The sequence below is a fragment of the Plectropomus leopardus genome, chromosome 11 (genome assembly GCF_026936395.1).
Source record: "Plectropomus leopardus strain MGB_pleo_1.0 chromosome 11, ASM2693639v1, whole genome shotgun sequence".
NCBI classification, from domain to species: domain Eukaryota; kingdom Metazoa; phylum Chordata; class Actinopteri; order Perciformes; family Serranidae; genus Plectropomus; species Plectropomus leopardus.
This window is the reverse complement of record NC_142186.1, coordinates 26,951,178-26,970,283: the sequence shown is the minus strand read 5'-3', so window position 1 is coordinate 26,970,283 and position 19,106 is coordinate 26,951,178. Positions and strand designations below refer to the sequence as shown.

Below are 19,106 nucleotides of genomic sequence, written 5' to 3'. Positions count from 1 at the left end.
TCAAACACCCCTAAATCGATACACATGAAATCACAGAGTTTGCTTCAGGATCTCCATCTGAAAATAATTGTTGGTATGTACTGAACTTATTTACGTTAAATACAGAAAATAAACTATTCACCATTTTTCTGGGGACCCCCTCGAACTCCCTCAAAGACCCCGTGGATGGGAGTCACTGTTTGAAAGCATAGAAATCATGTTAGACATTGTGAGGCGGCACCTGCCCTTACATTAACACACCTGACACTTTTCACATACGTTAATCTAAATCAGCTGCCGTATCTCACTTGGCTAACATGCACATTTTCCACCTTTTTTTTTTTAAATGGCTGCTTTAAATTAGCAACAGGCTTTCACACAGACTTCAAACATCTTCGCCATTTTTCAAGCTTCAGTCAGTCATTTCTTGGCCCTAAAGAGAGCGACATGTGGAAAGTCATAGACTTCAGCTTGAATGTGTTTTTTTTTTTCAATCACAAGCACAAAAATGTAACACCTGCAAATGCAGCGTCTTCCTCCAGTCAATAAATGTGAATGATAACTTATTTTAGTGATGCAATTTGTAACAAATAACTGATTTGTGGATTTTATGCACAATGCCTGTAGAATTTGGGATGACACTGAAATGTGCGTGTAGCAGCGTTGCTAAAATATCAGTTTATCGATACATATTGATTCAAATTATTCAAAATGGTTTCAGTACACATATATAGAGTGTTGATGCACCAACACCAGCTTCGCTTTCTCGCTCTCTCTCAAGCCCCTCTTCCACTAGATGAAAAACCACTACCACCCAACATCTGGGTTTTGTATTTAATGGAAATACGACACCTGGGTGGATGACTTTTGCCCCTCCTCCAGCATAATTCATTGATGCACCGCCACAAATTCCATCTGTCTCCGTCCGAGCAGCACACCGAGTTTGAAAGAGAAACTGAAGAAGTAACAGATATAACAAAGTAACCAGCATAACTTTTTCACTGGCCTCCATGCTGCTTTCTGTTGTTAACTAACCTGTTTTCTGGCAAGTTTGTGACGTTAAATGTGACACATCAGAAGAAAAAAAAAACAGGCATACTCTACTGCAGTTTAGTGGCAATAGCAAAGGAGTCTAATCTCCTATTTATAGTGTTTTTTCTCCGTATTTAAAAACCCAAACTCACATGCTAATTTTGGTGGGAAAGGGGTGTTATTGTTAAAATTTACAGTTATTCTGCTGTTCTCTGCTGTTAACCAAGTCAAGAAAAGTCATCATTGTCTTCAATGATAATTTTTCCCCAAAGTATCAAAAATGGCATTGAATATCTCTATTTTTCAAGGTATTATATCAAAATGAGAAATCTCAGTATGGTGACAACACTAATGTGTAGCACAAACTATCAAAAACTGCCATCATCTTTTTAACTTATTCTTTCATTGTCTCTGTTTATAAGGATAACAAACAATGTGCCAGTGTTAGCTATCCAGCTGAATGTCAATTTATGTCCTTTATGATCATTTTTGCAAATTTTACGCTTTATGTCGTCAAAGTCTCTGTGCAACTGCACTTAAGATGGTCAGGATTCTTATTTTAACATACTTATGTATAGGAAAAAAAGTTTTGATGTTGATCAAAAAGAATTTAAACTACATCAAGGCCTTGATATGCGCATAAAAACTAAAAACCAATATGTCGTGCGATCTCACTTTTGCTTATCAGAGTGATATTTTTTGGTGGTAGATTCAATTCATGCTCAGGTTTCATGAAAATCCATCAACCATGTGAAAGATATCGCACGTTATCTATAGTGGGACAGACAAATTAAATAAACTGAAGCAAACTGATACATTGTCCCCTTTAAGATTTGATCACGGGACAAAAATACTCAGTGACATGTGAGCAAGTTATTTATTTCAGCAGACCACTTATAGCAGGTCCGTCTTAAGTGAGAGCGTAGGGGCAGATGATAAGATTAAAGTTAAAATACATCCACACACTTATGCATTTTCACTCACACAACTGGCTCTAATCGAGGTGGAAGTAGACTCTTGAATGTGGGGCCAGGTTGGCACTCGAGGGCCCTTGACTTTTCTCTCTTTAGATAATTTGGCAGCCTTTCTTGCCCTCTTTCATCCCCCTCTCTTTCTCCCTGCCCGGCTCTGTGTGATAGTCCCCCATGTTAAAACAGATTTAGTAGCTGGCAGAATACTCGCCCTGTGTGTGCCAGCAGCGCTAATAGCAGTCCTGTGACGGCTGAGGCTGACTCATTGGGTTACATATTTACCCAGCATTAGCCACTGCTGTAGCCTTGTTTGCTCCTGCATGGTTCACATTTTTATACGTCTTTTCATTGTTTGAAGGTTTACGTGCTGATGAATGCAGGACTTTGCCCAGGCCTGTATGTTCTGTATATGTGTGTGTGATTGAGGGAGTGAGCCAGACAGAGTGTGACACATCCTATTATCTGTTAGGTGTGTTTGTCATAACACACCGAGCCTGAGGCCCGTCACAAGTGTGATTGGCTGTATGTGTGTGTGTGCATGTTTTTGCTGTTGCGTAGAAGCAAGTGGGGAACCAAGAGAGGGACAGAGGAAATGAGAAGGGCAGAAGGGGAAGAGTGTGTGTGAGTGAGTGTTATTGTGAAGGAAGTGACGCGGTTAAGTAGTAGTGAAAGAAAGTACTGTTTTTAGAAAAATCTGCACACAGTAGTGGGAGGGCGAGCTAAAGGGCGAGGGGCGAGAAAAGGTGGAGAGGGAGTGAGGGACAGATGAAATGGAGATGGATGCTGGTGAGGATGTGTGTGTTGAGGTGTGTGTGTGTGTAGGACAGGGATACTCAACTTGCTTTGCTTGGGGGACACATTTGCAAAATGACAGGATACCAGGGGAAGCAGCCACATACACGTTTTTACAATTTTAGTACCTCTTGTGGATTTTAGGACATTTCTAGGACTTCAGGACAATTAAAGGATTTTAGGATGTTTCTAGGATTTCAAGACATTTCTATGATTTAAGGAGGTTTCCAGGATTTTAGGACATTTCTAGGATTTTAGGACATTGTACAGATGATCCTCCACTGGAACTTTTTTATTATAAACAAGCTCGATTTTGATGCTTTTTTTATGCACTCTGGCACTTTAGGTACAATAAAAGCCCAAAAAAATGAGTTAGAAAATAGGTGAGGGCCACTCGGCGCACTGTCAGGGGCCAAGTTTGGCTCGGGGGTCGTAAGTTGAGTATAACGGGCATAGGCGGTCCTGTTGGTGAAGGAGACAGAGGAGTAAAAGGAGCCAGCGGCAAGTAGAGCAGGATGGAGAGAAAAAGATTCTGCAGGAAGACAAGAGGAAGTTTGTGTCAGAGGAAGAGAGGGATTCATGGAAAAGTGTGTATGTGTGTTTGTGGGAGCGAGCACAGAGTGTAACCAGAGGAGAAGTTATTCTGTCAGAGGGAGAGGGGAGGAAAAGGTGGAATTTGAGAAGAAGCTGTCTAAAAAGAAAAACAGCAGAGAGACACACCAGCTTGAAGCAGTCATTTCACAGAAAGACACACTCCTCTTCCCGTCCTCTCCTCTCTCCCAAGTCTTTGATTTTTATGATTCTCAAACCAGTCCCTTTCGCCTTTCTGTCCGCCTCTTCAAAGTAAATATTTGCAATGAATCACAAAGTGTTTGCCTCTGCAACAGTGAGTGAGGCGTGATCAGAAGCATGTGGATTTAAGATGCATGTAGGAAGGAGTGTAACGTACGGCCTAAAAAGATTGATTGCAGAACCACAAGAGCCTAATTTCCATTGGAGAAAATCCGAGCAGCAACCGCTCATTGTGCAAAAGCACCTTTTATTGTCCAAAATACAAATGAGGAGAGGAATCCGCGTGCTCATGTTTTATTTGCTTTGGCTGATGCGTCTGGTCCTTCTCCCATTCAGACAGATTTCCAGCCAACCAGGTCGGGTTTTGCCAATCACAACAGTTTATCTAATATGTTGCGTGTTTTAGAAGATGACTAACAACTTGCGAAGCCTTCATGCTTAAGTTAAAATACGTGATAATTGACTTGCGAACTAGGCTTTGGAGGTATCTATTTTTTTTATACATTCACAACTTCCTGATATTTCACCAGGGCATACGCCGTATGACGGTCTTTGTGTGCTGCTCAGCTCAGCTGCCTGTTTCACCAGATTGACCTGGTGGCGCGTAATGAGCTCTGCATACAAAACGTTCTGATTTCAGCCTCGTCAGTATGACGTTAATAGGAAGCGGTATTTCGAAATATCCTGGTATACTGTAATTCTGTTATCCTGCTGAAGTCAACCACACACCCTCGTGGTGGAAACACTATGGCGAGCATGGTCTTATGCCCGGGACACACTGCCTGCATGAGCGTCGCATCACATGTTGGGTTTTTGGGGGGCCTATTTTGCTGCTCAGGCACAGCACATCTAGAGAAACAAAGTCTCCAATTTTTCCTGCGTGACAGTGCAGTTGTCGGCAGAAACAGACGATGAAAATGTTCTGATCATTGTATCGACCACATTTTATTACAGTTCCAATGTCCTTATTTGTCACAGACATAAGGAAACCATTCAACCTTTCCTGTTTTTGTTTCAAAATAAAAGCCCTCTGACAGCATTCCTGTCGACAGAATCCCTTCAGTTGACACAAGTCTTTTTATTGTGAATTATTTGCAGGGCTGTGTTGTTGACAATGCAGGAGCTTGTATATGCTCATAAATGAGCGGAATATGTGCTTATAATTGTGGAAATACAGTTCTCACAGCAGCAGGCAGCCTTGCCGAAGCATCGCAGCAATAACACTGCAAGCGTGCAAGACGCATCTGTTCAGCGAGGTTGCCATTTTGCTCTGCCCACGCATGCAGTGTGTCACAGGTGTTAGCTTAGTAGCAGGAGCGTTGAGACTTTTTTGAAAACAATCCAGATGCTGCATCTAGAGCTGCACAATTAATCAAAATATTATCAAAATTGCAATAGGCCAAGTACAATAACCAAATCTCAAGAGGCGCAGATTTATGATTAAAGTAAAATGTGTCACGGCATACCATTATAAATGAAACATCATGTTCCTACAGAGATGCCCGGCCTAAGACCCCAGCAAAAATCCCATCTTTTAAAAAAATTTATTTATTTTTTCAGGGAAAATAAATAGCAAAAAGTACCATTCCTGCAAAAATCTTAAGTGTAATCACAACAGCGATACCTCATAAAATTATTGCTATCTGATTATTATTATAGCGGCAGCTGAACTTTCTGTTGATTGTCTGAAGTACTATTTTCAAATTTCAAAAACAGTAACACAGCATTCATATACAACATCATCACAGCTCATCTTCGCTCTCCATAGTCTGTTAACATTTGCCAGTCGCTTAGGACTGCATCACATTTTGTTACTGATTGGTTGTAGGTCTATCTAATTGCATCCAGAGGCATTTTGGTCGTCAGATGTCAATAACGCCCCTTGGAAATCAAAAATAAATGGAGAGGTTTCAGACTATTTCGCAATTGTGATTTGGTCTGGCGATGTCAAGAAGTCTGCTCGAAACACTGACTGAGATTGCTGCAGGGCTGAAATAAAGTATTTTCACAACCCAAGTAGTAAACTTGAAAATATGACACAATACATAATAAAGTGTTATTTTTCCATTGGTAAAATAAACATAATTTTAGGTTGGGCATGTGCACAGTAACCAGTTCTATGGTTATTGGTTATTTTCTAGATTTATTTAAACACAAATGCAGGATAAAACATTTGCATATCATTAAAAAAACCTCTGACTCCATTGTTCCCACCACAGACATTATACCACAAAAACACGTAATCCTTGAAATACACACAAAAATGCCACTGATCTCGCTCCCGTAGCTGAAACCTGAGGAGCTTTTGTTGTGCCAACCCTGCTCACTAACGTGGCCTCAGGCTGCTGTGGCAAGAGTCAGATGATCTAATCACACTCTGTCATTACACAGGCGTTGTTACACAGGAACTATATTATTAGGACTATCAGCGCAGAGCCACACTCGTCAGCTCTAATGATTGTGCACAGACCCTGCCACGCTTACTGCTGTTCTCACGAAGTGACAAACAGGCCCAGATGTTTTTGTCTGTTGGATTTAAACACACACACACATACACACACGCAAACACTCTCAATCAGGCTGATCTGTAAGTTCTTTGCTTCAGAGGTTTTACAAGCAGGAGTACCTGCTTCTCTACAAAGACCAGGTACGCCTCCTTGTTAAAGCCTGTTTATATCAGCTCCTGTGCGCTCTGAGTTCTTTCATGTTCCTTTTCGTCCATTTCTGCCTTTCCTGTTTCTCATTTTCCACCATATCTGTTATGTCTGACTCCTTTTTTAAAAAAATAATCTTTATTAAAAAGGATTGGTAGACATTTTGGGAGATGTGCAAATTTTCTACCTTGAGTTAAATGTTTAGATTGATGCCACTCGTAAGACAGAAGCTCAGTCTTTGGGGACTTGGCTTGGGAACCAGAGGGTCGCTGGTTCAAGTCCCCTGACGGACCGAGTAGAGGGTGTTGACTGGCAGCATGAGAGGAGCCAGTTCACCTCCTTGCACAAGGCTCTGAACCCCCAAACTGCTCAAGGGGCGCCTCGTATGGCTGCACTACCCTCTTGTTGCATGTGTGCGTAAATTATGTAAAAAGAAGCATTTTAACTGCCAGTTGCCCCAAAAATTGTGAGAATTGACAAATAATGAATTAATTTCATTTCATTTGGATTTATTGCTACAGCCAGCTGCTGGTTAGCTTAGCTTAGCTCAGCACAAAGACTGGAAACAGAGAAACAGCTAGCCTAACGCTCACCTAAAGCTCACAAAATAACACATTATATCTTGTTTGTTTAAACCAAATAAGAACTGAAGTGTAAAAACTGACTACGGGAAATAGCCTGCCGCATAAATTCCTTTAAATTTACAATTACAGGAAAAATAAAAGTATATCTCTTTATCAGTTGGTCATTTTTACACCTCAGTTTTCAGTCTAAATGCTAAGCTAACCAGCTGCTGACTGTAGCCTTACATTCAACGGACAGGTACAAGATCTCATCTGATTCTCGGCATTAAAAGGTATGTAGTGTATTGCCAAGCAGCAACCTCCTTGGCTGAAATTTGTCACTTCTGGCTTCAAAATACCAAGACGGTGACTGCCAAAATGCCAAACTATGGCCATCAAAACAGGAGTCCTTAAACAAATGGGTAATATCAAAAATGTCAAACTATTCCTTTATCAATGAAAGCCTCTATTAGATTAAAAATCTCTTCTTCATTTGCGTGACGGGTTTGATAGTCAACAATAACTCTGAGTTACAGATAAACCAAACAAAGGTTTGGTCATATAACAGTGTATTTTGGGTTACAGTAGAAATGTGTCCACCAGTCGAAGTTTGGCAATATGGTTTGTACTGTGGGAGTTATAAAGGGCAGACTATGTAGGAAATCAAATCCAGCTGTTCTGCAAGGTAATTTGGGCAGACATGGGGGAGGAGAGTGAAGTTAGAAGTACAGAAACCTGTAACACTTAAAATTATTGTTTTGAGAAACCTTAAAGCTTACATTTCAAATTAATTTTAGTTTGAGTTTGAGTCTTTTGTTTTTAACTCAAGTTCTGTCTTTTTTGTATGCAAGTTCCAAAAAATGCATGACATTTTTAAATGTGATGAAGTTAGGTATAGTGGTTGGGTTAAACCAATTCTTATTTGGATTGACTCAACAATTACTGTATTGTGAGATATACTGTCACAGTGATATCAGTTTACATGTACCGTTATAGAGGATTTTGGCCATATCACCAAAATAAGAATTATACAGACAACACAAGATATGCCACAAAATCATAACATTTCTAATCAAATCATGCAAAAGATTTCAACCTAAAAACAACCAAAACACTGGCAGTCAGAAGGCAGAGCACACAGTTTCTGGGCAACAATTTGAGTCCACAGAGAGAGTCCAAATTTTGCAACTATAGATCCAGTTGCAGAGGGTTCCCGGCAGAGCAAGCAGCATTACTGTCTGCAGTAAAAACTCTTTTGCAAAGTTCAGTACAGAAATTGAGAACTGTTAATAAAAAAGGAGCCCTGGGGACGAAGATCTTAGCTTTCCGCACTTCCAACCTCTCTCCCTCACACCCATGTGTTATTATGAAAATATGTGTTAAATCAAGAGTTATCACTTTACTGGTTTGTTGCAATAAGATGTGGGTTTGTAGAGCGGCTGCATGGAAAGTGGAACATGGAAAGATTGTCATTTTTGTTGCCTTCAAGCAACATTCTGGTTTCACTTATTGATCATGTGGTTACAGTGTTTATCTTGGGCTTTCTCCTCCTTTTCTTTTCCTAGAAACATAACTTATTTTGTGGCCCAAACTCCAACTTCTCCTGAGAATCACAGTTGCCGTTTGTCTCGTGCACAACGGGGCCTCCTTCACGCGTTGATAGATGAGCAGTGTTTCCTCTGGAGGAACTCCCAGCAGCCTTGACCTCGAGGCTGAGAGCTGGGTGGTGCCCTGCAAAGCGCCGACACACGGCCTCGGTCACAAGATTAGCCGGAGAATGTTAATCACTGAGAACAAACGCACACATATATTAACATATGTCATGGATTTGTGCGCATGCATACAGTGATCAGCTCTGGCGTGTGGAGCGTGTTGATTTATGGCTGCAGGGGCCAACGGTCAGTTGTTTTGTCTGTGTAATGTCGCAGTAATGCTTGAGGAATGACCAGCCAGCCTTAACCTGTATGAAGAGATGCGGCCAGCTGTGCAGGCAGAGACTTGCGTGGAGAATGACGACGTGTCACCTGGGCTTTCCCTGCGGAAACACACATGTGGTGAAAGGTTCCCGCTTTTCCTCGTAATCTGTTCCTGCTCAAAACTCATTAGTCTTGTCTGGGTCGGTGTTTGTGTTTCACGTGAGAGTGTTATGTGTGACCAGGATCGGCTTGTGTGTGTTTTTTATATGTGTGTGGCATTTGAAGAAAGTGAACAAAGCTTTCAGCCCTCAGGCAGTAACCCCCTCCTCCTCCTCCTCCTCCTCCTCGTCTGCATGCTCCTATATATTGCAGGCAGACCTTTTCTCTCATGCCCCCTCCATGGTAGTAAAACACATCTGTAACTTTCACAGCTCCCGTACAAAAACACTGACTGTCTCTCTCTCAGCTGCACTCACTTCTCTTTCACCTGCCCTCTGCTGCGATCTGTCTTTCACTTTTTCATCGTCAGTCTGATGCTCAGTAGCAGACAGTTTTTATGTCTCTCACTTCATGCTTCTTTTATGATGTTTACATAAGGATCAAGAGGCCTTTCCATGGCCTAAAAAATATAATTTAGTAACTTTTCCGCATTAAAATGTCTAAAACCGTCTAGATCAGTGTTATATGATTTGAGTTATGAACTTACATACTCTGAAACGTTTCCGACAACGTTCAGACCCAGAGAAGTCTGTTTCTTTAATCAAGGATACTGTCTGTGTCATTTGGTCACTGTTGCCGCTCAGTGGCATCATATCCCCTTTGCTGTGTCTGCCAGAGGCTGTCATCAATGAACTTTTTATCCAGTTTTAAACCACATTGTTATGATACACTTATTCGATCATGTCTTTTAAACGATCGGGGGACTTTAGTCATCTGACGTCTTGAGCCAAAGTTTTCAGAAAAACAAGATGAGCAAACGTTAGTGTCAGCTCAGCTCCAGCCTCAGAGAAACACAGATTTTTAACATGAAACTGGTTTATTTGTGATTTTACCAGTTTAAATTGCCAATTTCGTTTGTTTTGGAGAGGAGGAGACGTCTGTGAAAAGCTCCCGGTGAAAACCACCTGCACATCGGGATGTTTCATTATTAGAGAAACAAGGTGGTCATACATTAGCAGGCGCTGGGCTAGCAGCCCGTTTGCAACAAGCCAAAAAGCGTCTGAGAGACACTTATTTGTAACGTGAAACTGTTTTTTTCAGGGGTTTTTTTACCACTTTCAATCCCTGGGTCCATTTGTTTTGGAGAAGGAGACCTCTTCAGACTATTTGGCTTCCTGTAAAAATCTCCTGAACAATGAACACTGAAGGAATTTTAAACTGGAGAAAGTGACTGCAATGACAGCATTGCTTTGTCTTTTCTTATTATTTTCATATTTTCATTGAGAGAGAGAAAGTTACATATTTTACATTGAAGTTGTTGTTTAGGTATTTAAGCAGTGAGTTGTGATAATCGTGAGTGATTACAGTTAAAGACAAATCCTGATGTTATACAATATGGGAGTTAGTTTACAAGTTTTATCCGTCATTGGTATTGGAAACCCCAGAAAAATCCCCCAAATTCCCAATGGAGCAAGATACACAAGCACTCAGACAAACATAAACAAACCCCCAGGTTTGCTACACTAAAACAAAGACACATTTTTAAACTAAAACAAAGGCAAATTTCGCTAACTGTCCATTGTAAACATCCATCACAGCTGACCGACTGACTTCTTAATTCAGCTCTGATCAGTTTTCCTTTACATGACGAAATCATCGTTTTGTTTACGCTCACTTTTAGTTTTCCCTTTAAAGTAGTTTGGTTCAATCTGACTAAACTGTTGCCTTGTTTACATCCCGTCTGACTGTCTGACCACTCAGGTTTCTTTCCTCGTCGGACCTCATTGTGGTGATGCAGTGTTCCCAGACCTCAGTAATTATTTCAGTGAGCTTATTGTTTTCATAACTGATTGATTGCCATGTGGAGTGTAAGCGATAACCAGAGCTGCAAAAACAAGGCCCAAGTTGAAAGAGACTGTATTTTTTTCTTATATCAATATAAACCAATAAAGTGTTTAATAAATTTGACGAAAGAGGCAATGCTTCCAAATGTGAGTCACTATCTAAACACAAGCAGCCGTATGAAATAAAAATGTCAAAAAAATTAGGCAAAATTTGGATGTAATTCTGGAGCAAAGAAAGAATATGTAAACAATATTTTAAATATTAGCAATGGCTGCTTCCAGCACATACATTTCTTTTGATTTTCTGTAAAAACACTGAAGTTTAATACCCAACCTTATCGATGAAAAGTCAACAATAATGACAACCTTGGTGTCCTGGTGACGTAGTGGTCAAGATGCATATCACCGATCTCACTCAGGGACCATAGTTGCACATCTCGCTTTCCTCATTTCCTGTCTATATCTCTGGTGACACTGTGAAAAATTAAAAGCTTAAGGCCAAAAGATTATTTAAAAAATACAGCTGTCATAATGAATCAGAGTTCAAAGACGCATTTAAAATTCTCAGAAATCTTCCCGCGTTATCTCAGTGCTGTTAGTTGATTTGCGGCTTCATTGTCCATCTGTAGACCTTATTTATGAGGCAATTTTTTTACTTGCTTTCTTCTTATCTGCGTAAATGTATCCATCTGAAAAATGCTTGAAGCTGCCATCTACGCTCTGTGACACAGTCACAAGATTTACTCTTGCTATCTGTACCCAATGTTCATTTTGAAATGGGAAAAATGTTCGCTGCCCCTGCGGCTTGGGAGTCTGCTGCAGCCTGATTTGGATCACGGGGGATAAAGAAACCAGCTCAGATTGAAGGAATTAGAAAAGGTGCAGCATGTTGTAGATGCTTTGGCTAACTATTCGTGTTAACTGTGTTATGCAGGAGATGATGACCTGATTTCTTGGTATGCTGGTATTCTGCATTGTTTTTATAGTCTGTAATGGTTACATGTTGTATGTCTTCAACTTTATTTGAATGCGCTGTGCTCTGTCGTACCCTGGACGCTCTTGGAAAGGAGACTTTTAATTAAATGAGGCTTTTGAACAAAGCTTTTCCTGAGTGGTGTGTAGGATTTAGTGGCATCTAGTGGTTAGGATTGCAGATTGCAACCAGCTGAAACTTCTCCTGCTTAGGATTCCTTTAGTGTTTTGATTTCATCCACAGGCCCAGACTCATCCTCGCTGCCTTTTCCTCTCCCTCCTTCCATCAACTCCATCTTTAAGTATTTTACTTCTGTAAAAGTCATCGCTCTCTTTTCTCTCCCCTCCTCGACCCATTCACTCACTGCCACTCTCCCTCCTCCCCCCCTCCTGTCACCACTCCTTCTATTCTCGCTCCCCTTCTTACAAGGAGACCCCCTAACCCTGCACTCATACTAAACGAAGGAACACCAGAGAACACCAGCCCTTACAATAACACACAAATTCTCCTCCAGAACCATGAAACACCAGTTTTTACTCTCTCGTCACGTCCCCCCCCTCCGCCCTCCATTCAGTCCATTAGCCTCCTGATGTTTTTACACACCCTAAACTCTCTTTAGGGAGGAGAATCCACTCGCCCTGTAGCGCTCATACAATCACTGACGCATGAATGCACACACTTAACTTTTACTTACATTCTCTCTTTTCATTTCGCATTCCTTTTTTTGTCTTTTATGAAACCTCTTTCTTTTTTCTTACTGTACTGTAGCGTCCCGTAGCTGCACACACACCGTCCCTGTGTGTGTGTTTGGTTTTGTAGTCATTGTTTATGGTCTTGCAGGCACAAATACACAGAGATTATCCATTTTGAAAGGGGCCCAGCATGTTTATGTCCAGCAGGAATATTTACAACCATTACCAACCGCATTTCACACGCACATCCGGGCAGATTTACACGGTTACTTGAAAACATCAGGTCACATATGTACACTGACCCTAAAGTAGTCAGTGGATGTAGCTTAAACACACACTCGTGTAAGAGGCTTAAACCAGTCTTGAACATATCGGCCATAAATAACACAAAAATAAGTCTGTTTCCGCAGTGTGAAATTGTGGCAGAGCGTACCACATAAAGTTTCATGAGCTGGTTTCACACTCCGCTAGAACAGAAACAACAGATGATCCTTATGAGCGCCTTGTGACTTGACGGCGACATACATTCCTTCGCTAAAACGCAGTCAAAGTGTGAAATCCAGCAAGGCCAGAGTCAATGAGTGCATGCTTTGACGTTTTATCCATGAGAGTCTTTTAGTCACACTTTGTCGCAGAGGCTGGTTCACATGGGAACTGTCGATGTGTGACTGTGTGTGTGTGTGTGTGTGTGTGTGTGTTTGCGTGTGTGTAAACTCGAATGCTCCCTCGCTCTCTTCTCCCCAGATGAGTGACTAGGAACTTTCCAGCTGTTTGTGACAGCTGTGTGAGCGGAGAGAGATCCACACAAAAACACAAAAGACAAGAGGAACGAATCAAAGACAGAACGGAGTGAAAGACAAGATGATTGTGGAGCTGACAGAGATTAGAGTTGCAAGGAAATCTGAGAGCTCTGTGTGCGGCACACAAGAGTTTGTGTGCATGTGTGCGTGAGTGCGTGTTTGAGCCAGCTGTATATGAGAGGTCTGTAAACTCAGTGGGTTTTTTGACCATACAGGATGGTTGTGGCTTCCCACAGATACAATACCTGATGAGTGTGTGCGTGCGCGCGTGAGGTGATGGAAGAAGAAGCATGCAGATCCTTTGCTGAATTAAAATACTAAATTATAAGTAATGTATTTAAAATGTTACTTAAAGACAGGCTGTGCATTTTTTTCCGAAAAAGAAAACCAATATATATACTCATACAAAAAAAGTTCCTCTTATTCATCACTTAAGACCCACTGGATCTTAAGTGTGGCAGTGTGTTTATCTGCAGAAATTCTGCCCTCTGCTTGTATCCTTTTCTTTTGTTTGTTTTAATACTTTTCTTATGTTTTGGACTTTTATTCTTTGGCTTTATGGCAGTATGGATTTTTACAGCAGTGAAATAGCAACATATCACACTGGCATTTTTTCAGTATTTTCCTATTTCTCTCCTTATGTGACAGCCTGTTTCTTTCGCCCAAACGGGGTCATGGCCTTTGCAATTGCAGTCTGGTCTATAGCAGGTATATTGCTTACTGTGTTCACTATCTTTTTAGCTTGTTAGCATGCTGTCCTTTTCTCATTAACACTAAACAAAATATAAATGAGGCTGACTGGATTGTCATTGGTTTTGCAGGTATTAAAACTAACAGTTGTGGTTTATTGAATCGGATAGCACCACTGGGCAAAAAGTCAGGGGAACACCAAATTCATGAGGATTCATCATCTGGGTGGCGATGAGTATCACAACGTTAGGACTAGATCATCTAGTGGGCCCAGTAGCTCACCTGGCAGAGCAGCTGGCCCACGTACAAAAGGATATGTCCCTGCTGCAGTCGCAGGTTTGACTGCATGTCATCCCCTCTCTCTCCACCTTTCACGCTAACATCTGTCCTGTCTAATGAAGGGGAAAAATAGTCTTTAGAAAAAAAAGGACAGTTAATCTAGCAAATCACTTGCCCCATCCGGGGCTGATGATGGAAGAAGCTAAGGAATGAATCATCTGTCTTCCTTTTCATCTCTAATGAGAATTTCGAGAAACTGGCGGCAGGTTAAGACAAAGTTTATGAGCTAAAGAAGAAGTGATCATTTCAATTATCCTGGAATCAGGAGTTTAGTGTGGTGGTGTTTGAAGATGTGGGAAAACTCCAACTATGTATTGTGCAGTTTGCTGGAAGTTTGAGAGCAAGGCAGAGTGAAAGGGGCTGTTTTTCAAAGGCATCTCAGGTTTCCAAAAAACAATACTGGGGTGCCACAGCAAGAGCCGACAGCATGTCACTTACATGGCAGGTAAGAGGCCTGCAGACAACCCTTCCTCCGGGGTCTTCCTGGTGCTTGTACGAAACATTACTTACTAATTACGATTAACTTTTTGGTGTTATTAGATAACTGCTAATAAATAAAATGTTTTGTATTGGGGCAAGTAAAAATTGAAACTTTAATATATATTTGAAGAAGTGGAGAATCACCAAACCTTAGAAATACAGTTTCTGAAATGTAGTGGAGCAGAATTGTAAAGAAGCATAACATGGAAATACTCAAGTACAATACATTTACGTCAGAATTTTACTGAAATACAGTACCATAGTAAAAATTCCTTTCCATAACCCTGTCCATGTCTGTATGTCCCTCAGGACGCGGTCAAAGCTCAGTGAGTTACGGTCAGTACAGTAAGAACCAGCAGAGTCGTGTCTGCCTGATTTTTCAGCTGTCGTTTAAGTGCAGGTATGCTGAAACTCTTTCCACAGAGGAGCACAAGCTGGACATGTGCTTACACACACACACACACACACACATGCATTTCACATTCTGTGGCCATGCACAGAAAACCACGGTGGATTTATGTGAGCAGCCGCTTCCAAAAAATCTATTATTTCCATATGGTTGTAATACACCCTCTGACTGCCAAAAGCAGCATGGAGACTACGTGTGTGTGTGTGTCTGTGCATGTGCGCGTGTGTGTGTGTGTGTGTGTGTGTGTGTGTGTGTGTGTGTGTGTGTGTTTGTGTGTTTGTGTGTATGGCTATTGCGTGTTTGGGCTTACCTCTACGATCTCAAATTAATTCTCCCCTCTCTTTATTAGCTGTTTTTCCTCACAACAGTCCACTCCACCCTCGCTTCTCCAGAGACTGGGAGAGAAACAACCACCAGTTTAATAGCTCGGTGATTTCATTTTAGTTGAATGTGTGGCACCGCATTTTAAACCCTCTTGTCTCTTCGTGTTTTTGTCCTTCAGGTGTGCGGAGGAGGTGCGTTGGACTCCAGAGCGGAGCAGTGTGCAGCCTTTAACACGCAGGAGTTCATGGGTCGCCTCTATGACTGGGAGCCTTTCACTGAGGGTGAGGAGTTAACACACACGCACATACACACACACATACAGTAGTTATGGGTTTATCTGCACAGTACTTCAACGCGATAATAGGCTTATTGCAAGAATTAAATGCTAGGAGAGAGGAAAGGAAGGGTGAAAAGCGACGGTAAAATGAGTCATTTAGTGAGTTAGTGTGTGTTGGCAGGCCCAACCCACCGCAATCCCTCCTCTCATTGGCCTGCAGTGCATGTAGCGTCGAGGGTGGTGGGAGTCCAGAGAAAAAGAGAATGACTGGAACTCATACTGCTTTTATTCTTTACGAAAAAACACTCCCTCGTCTCTTTTTCCTCTCATTTGTCCAACGTCTCCCTGCTTCTCTCCTGCCAAGCTTCTCCTCCCAGCTCTGACGAAGCACACGGATTCCTACTGAGTGAGATAAAGAGACAAAGAGAAAGACAGAGAATGGGGAGGTGAGAGGTGATGGGATGCAAGTGTCTTGTCACATGACCACTGGGAGCGAAGGGAGACGACGTGGCTTGTGTGCTTGCGTACTGTATGTGCGCTGCATGTGTTTGTTTACTTTCGTGCTGAGTGCACAATAGTTCAGCGCAGTGGAGATTGGGTCTATTTATCTTTGTTTTCCAATGCTGGAGGGAAGAGAAGGAAAGAGGGAAAACACTAAACAGATATTTGAGGAATTTGAGAGAAAAGGAGGAAAATATTACCAACATGGGGGTTTTGGAATCGAAGGAAACACAGCTGTGAGATGATATCAACAGTATTTGTCATTAGACTTTGACTTGCGCGTACAAGCTGCTGTGTTTTTAAAGTATGAGCCTATTAGTCAGTGTGCTTGTACTGTAGATGAATGGCTTAATGGATCTGACATGGTATGTGGGGAAATGTTTGTGCATGTATGTTTATCTGTCTGTCCATACACTTGTGATTACTGTATCAGCTGGTTTAAATTCCTTAACACACACACACACACTGTGAAAGGGTAGAGCCAAACACACTAGAACAGCAACACTAACTATATGAAGAAATCTGTTTTTGTTTTGCCTTATTACACAAATAACACGCTTGTTAAAAATAAAAACAGTGCAGAAAACTAAAAGTACAGCAGAGCATGTAACGCAGTTAAGATGTTATGACGAATGACAGGCTTGCAGATAGTGACGAACCCACAGAGGAATCTCCCCACTGCTCTGAGGAGCGTTTTTGTATCTTGCGGCTTATTGTTTTGGTTTCACGGTTCGCAACTGTACTGTTTTCGCTGTCAGTGATCTCACCGACCTCGTTTCCAGATGCAGCGGGCAGCTGTTTTCAGTGAAAAAGCTCTGATAAACTCAGTGTACACTACCTGCTCAGCACCAAACAGCAGATAAATAAAAGTTAAGAACTAGCTGATGGGGAAAGTTGACCATCAAGCAGCTAAAGAGTCAGATATTTCCTTGTGATCAGCAAAACATAGCTTAAAAGATAGTGAACATTGAATTTTAATTCTTCAGGCAATATGGATTTATATGGATGAATATGGATTTTTCTTGTTTTGCAATTTTGCATTGTAACTTGTGCTGCCCCCCAGAAGTCAGAGATTTGAATCATCAGTCAGAGACACTCATTCAGCTAAGATAAAGTTGGGCAGTTGTTTTTTGTTCAAATATTTTGCTAATCGGTGTGCTGTGGATCGTAGTTGTGGGGACGTTTGGTCCTGGGATTTTGCTGCAGAGTGAGCCCTCCTCTTTTTCATGCTGTTCTTTGGTACATACAGCTGCAGACACGTGCAGCCGCAGAGGCAAACGCTGAGATAACATTATCCTCTGCCTTCTGTTCAGAAGTGGTGAATTTACAGCTTACAGAAACTTAATTTGACACAGTCTCTTGCTTTTGTTCGACTTCTAGTATCAGCAAAAGTATGTTGCACATTTCCAATCTGTTGTTAGCGCACTTGGCTTGTTACCTATGTTGCATGAGTGTCGTTGTCACACTTAACATCCCACTGAAATTATCTATTTTCTTTGTACCAGGCTGTAAACATGTTTATTTCTGCTGTAAAGTTGGGCATTTTAACATGGGGTTTATGTAAATAGACTCACCTCTGGAGCCAGCCTCAAGTGGCTGTTCAGGGAACTGCAGTTTTTGGTACTTCCACTTTGGCTTAAATTTTTAATCCCAAAGGTTGCCACTTTGTTCCACAATATGTATACCATATTACCCAACCTTCCATGCAGCTGAATCTGAAAATCTTAATTGCTGGTCTTTAAAAGTTTGAGTGTCCTGGGTGTATTTATGTCACTTCTTACCCAGTATGAGCTGTCCATCCCCCTGTGACCCTGCCAGGGACAAGCGTTTACAGTTAATGGATGGTTTGCATCACTTTCTTCCATTTCTTGTGTGAGAGGTCACGCAGAGGGAGTACACCTTAAAGACTTCGCTGATGTTTTTTGGTCAGAGCTGCAGGGGTATCAGCTGGAGTCTCACTGTCTGCATAAACACACAGGGGCTTTCCTTTCACTCACCACCCCCCGTCTCTGTGTGTTTGTGAGGGAAAAGCATGAGATTACTGTATTTATCCTGAAATGAGTTGCTCTTAAATTCTCTCTATCTGCTGTGTGTCCTTGCCCTCTGCTCCACTCCGGCTTTTTTTAAACAAGCGTGTCCTTGAGATCTGCTGAGAAGCAGAGAGGGCCGGATAGAGAGAGAGAGAGGAGGTGAAGAAAAACAGAGACAATCTCTTTATAGGGGGGTTCACGGGTACATCATGCTTCTGGCATTAGAAACACAATTACTGTGAGAATTATTTTGGATAAAAGAAGCCACCAAATGGAAGATGTCACATTTATTGGTGGTGATGATTCAAATGGAGGTGGATTCAGGATTGTGTGTGCTAAAGGTGTTTGCAGATGACGCCAGCTGGGTCAACACACTCCATGTGGCGGAGATGAAAGAAAATGAGACAAACATCCTAAAATCCTGTTCTCTCCATCCTGTTCTATTTGTCGCTGGCTCCTTTTACTCCTCTGCTCCTCTGTCTCCTTCACCAACAGGACCGCCTATGCCCGTGATTCTCAACTTGTGACCCGCGAGCCAAATCTGGCCCCTGACAGTGTGCCAAGTGGCCCCCACCTATTTTCTAACTCATAGTTTTTGCACTTTTATTGTATCTAGGGTGCCAGAGTGCATAAAACAGCATCAAAATCGAGCTTGTTTATTAAAAAAAGTGCCAGTTGAGGATCCTCTGTATCCCCTGACAGAGGTCCTAGCTAAGCCCCTAATGTCTTAAAACCCAGAAACATCCTAAAATCTTAGAAATGTTCTAAAATCCTTTAAACACCCTAAAATCCTGGAATCATCCTAATATCCTGGAATCGTCCTAAAATCCTTAAAATGTCTTAAAATCCTATAAATGTGTTGAAATCCTGGAAACATCCTAAAATCCTT

At 41.6% G+C, this 19,106-nt stretch overlaps 1 protein-coding gene across 3 annotated transcripts in view; it reads left to right on the top strand.

Annotated features, from left to right (window-relative positions):
- The window catches only part of adamtsl4 (ADAMTS like 4), a 58,564-nt gene that overhangs the window by 12,531 nt on the left and 26,927 nt on the right, over nt 1-19,106 (top strand). For all 3 annotated transcript variants that reach the window (XR_015777948.1, XM_042489443.2, XM_042489442.2), the window contains exon 5: nt 15,588-15,690. Coding sequence is in view for 2 of the 3 variants with exons in the window: in XM_042489443.2 (XP_042345377.2) it covers nt 15,588-15,690 (103 nt within the window). In the remaining variant the exon portion in view is untranslated. The remainder of the gene's footprint in view (nt 1-15,587; nt 15,691-19,106) is intronic.